Here is a 6247-nt window from a genome sequence, read left to right as displayed (position 1 = left end):
CAACCAAAGGCCAAGGAGCACCGTGCATGCGATGCCGCCTAAAAATGGCCGCCGCCTTCCCGCATATAAGCCCGCGCGTGCGCTCGTCGTCGCCACGCCGATCGGTAAAGCCCAAGAAGCAGTATACCGAAGCACGCGCACGCAGACGTATCCATCCATGGCTCGCGCAGCGCTCGTCCTCGGGATGCTCCTCCTCGCCGCCGTCGCCGTGGCGCCGTTCTCCGAGGCGAAGAAGAAGGCCTCCTCCAAGGAGGCGGCGGACGCTCCCGCCGACGCGCCGGCTGCAGATGCGCCCGCGGACGCGACTGCTGAGGGACCCAGCGGGCCGGCCGGCGCCCCCGGCCCCGCGGCGGGCATCGCTGGCCTCTCCGACGACTCTGATGACTCCGACGACAACTGATCGAATGGTTTCTTGAAACTGCCCGTTTGGTTTGGAGCAGGATGGCACAAGAAGAACAGTGGTCGCATTTGATTTGAGACAGTAATAATGTGTAGAGCTTGGCGGCCTGTTAGGATGGTCGTCCTATGAATATGTTTCTTCTTCTTTTTATTTGATGGTATTTGATCTATATCGCGCTGCCATGTTCTTGATTAGTCTGTAACTGTAATGTTTGGTAATCTCCAACGAATCCACTACGCAATCGTTTTTGTCTGATTATTATTATATATGCTAGAATGCGTGCACATGAATCCTCAAGGTATTTTTTTTCTAATGGGAGAAGTACACTTCCCTTTTTAGTTATTGTCCTAATTTTGTTTCGGCATGCAACATGTAGCATACTAAGAGTAGATCTTCATGGCTACCAAACACGGATTAAACCCATGTAATCATTTAAATTTTAGTCTATTCTCTCAAACTTTACACGATACATAGTGAACACTCCAAGTAGAATTCCAATCAACAACCAATCAGTTAACAACCCACCACTCTACCACTGAGCTACTGAGGAACAAAGAGATATTCAACCTTCTAGAATCCAACTCCCAATCTATCAGAGCGGACCTTAGAGAAAAAGAGGAACGGTAAATGACGGTAAATGAACGACAACAACAAGTGTGATAATTGTATGACGGTAGGATTTGACAAGCTAAATTTAACGGTAGGGTCTTGATCCATTGGTTTGATTTAAGAAAGTGGTGGTATAGTGTTACTTTTAGACAATTGAGATTTAATTAGCTTGACCATTACATGAATGGCGAAACACATCTATGGGAGATGGCCTCTAAGTTCTAACTTTTGGGGAACTGCTTAAAAAAATTCTCGTGTGACTCAACACTAGTTTCATAGACTGCTTAAGCTTCGCCAACTTCTTCTCCCCCACCCTCCTCTCTAACCTTCGTTCTCCTACTCTCATGAAACCTAAACCTCACCATAACCACAAACCACCATCTTGCTACGTCTCTCTTCCCTCCTCTCTCCAATGTCTGAGTCTGCCTCCCCGTCCCAAAATACTATGAATTTTGAACCAACTGGCAATCCAACGCGTAAAAAGGTAGCAGGGTGGAGGGCTAGAATCAGAACATAGGATGCAAATAAGTTATATCACGCAATTTTAATTAATTACATATGAACCAAATACTACGATTCTTGACAAATTTCTCTGTAGCTTACGGAATTATAATGGAAAAGTGACAAGCATGAGGTAGGTAGTCTCCCTTGCTCTGCCTCTCGTTTTCAAAACCCAAGTCTCGCAAAGGAGTAAATGTGTAATTGCGCCATCCCATCTCACCCCTATATATGGCAATATAGAAGAAGCATACAGAAGGTACACGTATACTATTTTTCTAGATGGAACCAAAACGCATACTTACGTAATCTACGTAGGGATTAAGATTTCATTGAAATTTTGATAAAATTTTATGAATTTTGGAAGAAAACGAAATATCTAATTCTTGAATTTTCTTTCACTGACATATAAGACCCACGAAACAGAAGACGAAAAATGACCAAAATTTCATCAAAATTTCACGAATTTTGGTCATTTCGCCGGTGAAAAAAAATGTAAAACAAATTTTAAATCCTGAATCTACCAATTCCAAATTTGCCTCAGCTGAAACCCATTGGTTGTGACTTCCGACAACATTTTAAAACCCTTCTCCGATGGCTACAATCGCGCGCCACCACCAGAGGCCACGCGGCATGCGGCGTCCGGGCATCTCCGCCCATAAATAGCTTGCCTCCCGCTAGCATATATACCCACCTAAAAAAGAGCTTCTACTCGAGCAGGTGAGCAGTAGTCCGTCGGTGCCTTGGTCGCAAAACAAGATTTTTTCTTTTCTTTTTTCAATATCAAACATGTTGAATAGAAGATCAAAAATCACCGTCGGCTGAAGTCTTCAGCCGACAGTTCCTATGAAGCTTCTTGATGGTGGTAGTTAACTCTTCATCAGCACCTGGACCCTCTTTTGTCTGCACTAAATGTGTATTCAAACACCTCCCACACCATAGCAGCACAAGATTCAAAAGAGTTAACTTCTAGCTCTCGGATAGCTTGAACACGCTTCATGAAATACTAGTGATGGCCAAGGTCCCAACTAGACTTTCACACCTTAGTACTGGGACACATCCGGAACGAAGCTTCAGATGCCATGGGATTCCAGAGGTGTCTTGGCATCAGCTTGGGGGCGAGCTGAAACTCAAGGAGGGGAGAATGTCACGGGCTCTACTTCCTGAGCTTTGGGCTTGGGCTCCATGTGATAAGGCCCATTGTAGACAAGGGATTGAGGCTTACAAAAGGAATCGACCAGCAGCCGCATGAAAGTATCGAAGAACCAATAGCCAAAACAGTCTCGTCTTCCTCCATCTCCTGTTTCCCTCTCCTGAGATCTCTCCTCCCTTCCTCTCTCACTGTTGTTCTCCAAATTCCGATACCCTCTCTTCCTTCCCAATTTAGAGTGCTTCCTCCCTGTCTGTACTTCTTATCTCTAGTTTGTAACCTCAGTTGTTGTACTCTGACTTTGTTTGCAGTAGAAGCTAGCTAAGTGTGTGGTGATTTGAGATGTTCATGTGTGAATCCTGTGATTGATCAAGAGGGGAACGTGACAGATTGTGCATCAACAAAAACAGTTCATACTAAACATGGTCCATTACGAGGCGAAACGATGGCTCACAAGCATTGTTTAGTTGTTTTGGACTTCCTTTCATGTCAAAGTAAAAATATATTATATTATTATTTGAGTGTTAAAAGAAGTTATCATATTCGTTCTTAATACCATAAAATTACCACGTTAATTGAAAAAAAGAAAAAGATCTAGACCACAAATTGTTATAAATATCTAACAGTCTAGATTAAACCAAATAGTCCATATCAAATATGATTAATAAATAGCTAAATTCGAAATTGAAAATCATGAAAAAAATAGCATATCTATTTTCATACAGATTAGGAAGCAAAATATCTAAATAAAGATTACAAATAAAATAAAATAAATAATAATTGAAATTAGGGTTAGAATAGAAAACAATAATCCATATAAAAATATACTCTTAGAAAAAAAATCAAATTATTATAGAAATCAAATACCTAAATAAAAAGTCTATGTAAAATATAATTAATTAAAGATTATCGTGATAAATTATTATAGCGAGGCTACTCATACTATTAGTATAGACCACTTTGCTAGCATTATTTAATCCAAAGTTTCATAGGAACTTACAGGGAATCACATAAATATGTCCCTATTTTTTTTTTTTTTGAATGAGATGCTCGTATTGGTTCAACGAGATGCGAATGACCACAGCATCTGCATCCTTTATATCCATTGTTTCTCCGAATAAAACCATGTGCTCATCTCACAATCAGTTTTCAGAAGAGTTTGTGATGCCAACCATATTTTTGAAGTCGAGAATTTCACACGAAAACAGTTCTTTAATTTTCCCATAGGAATCACGTAAATTTCCCCCGTTCCAAACCGGAAATAGTCCTCAACAAATAAACATCTCATTTGGTTTCTCGAACGAGATTTCGTAGAGCTATATCATATAAGTAAGTTGAGTTGAGTCATATTTATTGAGAAGAAGAGTGTTTGTTTAGTTGTATATATCTGGACAGATTGAACTGAGTTTATATTTGGTTAACTGAATTTGATGTTGTATGAGTGGATACGAGAGTTGAGATTATAATTGATTATTTATATAAAAATAATTTTATAATATTGATAAGTAAGCTTACTTGTATGAATAGATATAGAGATTGCATTCTCAAGTCAAGATAATGTCGTATATTTACACTCACCTAAGATACAATAATAAATACATATAAGCAAATATACTTCTTTTTAAATTTCACACATTCGCTAAATCAAAATAGAGAAAGATCCACGTCTCCACGTCCGCTGAATCATAATAGAGAAAGATCCGGAGAACCAACCACACTCAAAATAGACCACTGCTTACATGTATGGTCCTTCTGGCAGTGAGAAATGGTCAAGCGACTTTCCAGTTTAGCAGTCCTTCTCCATGCTCAACGAGCACCGGCGATTGTCCACTCACCCATCGGATCACCAAACAAATGGTCTCGCCTCGCGCGCGCGCGCGCGACCACCACCCACCACGCACGCACGCGTCCGCCTCCCTCGGTCCCTCCCCGCGTATAAAAACCACCCGCCCTCTCCCGCCCTGTGCTGCCCACAGCTGATTCTTCGACTCCCACGCCCAGCCCCCACGAAGCCGCGTGACCGATCAAGCAAGGCATGTCTCGCGCGCTAGCCCTCGCGGTCCTCCTGCTGGCCGCCGCCGCGGTGGCGCCGCTGGCCTCCGCGGCCGACGTCGCGTCGATCCCGGGCGCCAACGAGTTCGCCAGCGCCGGGGCCGCGGGCGCCAAGGAGTTCGCCGACGCCGGGTCCAAGATGAAGTCGGCCTCCACCACGGGGGTCGGGGCCGACCCCGAGCCCGCCCCCGCCAACGGCATCAAGGCCGACCCGGCGCCCGACGCGCGCGGCTAGGAGCATGCGCCGTTCCATCCACACCCGTCGGTTTGATTCAGACAAAACACGACATCGTGCACTTCGAGTGTTCAGTCTTTTGTTTCCTCGTGCTTTCTTTGATTCTTTCTTGTGATGCAGCAGTCGTTGTGGAAACGCGACACCTCACAAGACGCTTGAGATCAATGTGGTCACAAACCACTGCTTGTAATTTCTGATGTGAAATAAATTCATATCGATGTTGTTTTGTTATCATACGATGGGTATAATATATACTCCATCTGTTCTAAAATATAGGACATATTAAGATTTTAAAAAATAAACTTTATAAATTTTAATCAACAATTAATCAAATTATACGCATGTTTTAATAGACAAAATTGTATCATTAGATTTATATTTATAAATATTTAATATGATATTGATTTTATAGTAATTGATAATATATTATAAAATAAATTAATGATCAAAATATATTTTAAAAGTTTTTAAAGATTTTAATAGTCCTAGATTTTGAGACGGAGGGAGTATATGATTCAGGCCATACATGCTTCCAAAGTGATAATACTTCGTGCAAGTAGTACACTCGTCGAAGAGACCGCGAATACTCGAAATGATCCAAATTTTTGCAGTTATATATCGTCGCAGAGAGTGCAGGCCATGTGAGAGCGTGGCACGCCAGCTTTCACCAAACTTATCTCCATGTATGCGTACAGAAAGGAGGGAATTTTATACGGTGGCATGACCCATGAGTTTGGGTACTTAAGTCTTTTATCGCTGCTGTACCATTTGGCTTTTCCCCTTTCAATATGCAGAAAGATCTTGCTGTGTATAATCTCTTGTTGTCGTTGATCCCATGCGAGTGGCTTTGCGTCATGTCTTAGAACATAATTTAATTTGCCATAAACGACGTAGCTTATCTGTGGAGTGATTGGCTAATCACGAACATTAATCTATGATATGCACGGTAAGCATGGTACTCATTACATAGTACTATGGCATTTTTTTTTAGTTAGACTGACTAGTTTTAAGCCCATCATATTCCAGGTCAATCAGTGGACCCCTGTTATGTGGTTTACAAGATTTTACATCACTCAGTATTAGATCATGTGTGCATGCACAATAGCACATGCATGTTTTCCATGGACATCTCAGGCTAGATGATTAAGCTACCAGAAATTCAGAATGGTGCTGTTTACTTTGGTTATGGCTTAAACAATGTAATCCGATTAATCACGTATCTACTCAGACTGATTGACTATTGGTATCAGCATTAAGAGAAGTCATGGTATTAGTTATTGTAGATTAGAACTGGCGTTATCTT

General features: G+C 41.8%; 1 protein-coding gene across 1 annotated transcript; it reads left to right on the top strand.

The window, feature by feature from the left end:
• Positions 1 to 643, top strand: LOC133902227 (uncharacterized). The gene has a single exon (XM_062343835.1). It carries the CDS (start codon positions 32 to 34, stop codon positions 398 to 400), a length of 369 nt encoding a protein of 122 aa, XP_062199819.1. The 5' UTR covers positions 1 to 31; the 3' UTR covers positions 401 to 643.
• The last annotated feature ends 5604 nt before the right edge of the window (positions 644 to 6247 follow it).

Source organism: Phragmites australis, chromosome 20, assembly GCF_958298935.1.
Source record: "Phragmites australis chromosome 20, lpPhrAust1.1, whole genome shotgun sequence".
Lineage (NCBI taxonomy): Eukaryota > Viridiplantae > Streptophyta > Magnoliopsida > Poales > Poaceae > Phragmites > Phragmites australis.
The sequence above is the reverse complement of the archived record's forward strand: the minus strand, read 5'-3'. Positions and strand labels throughout refer to the sequence as shown.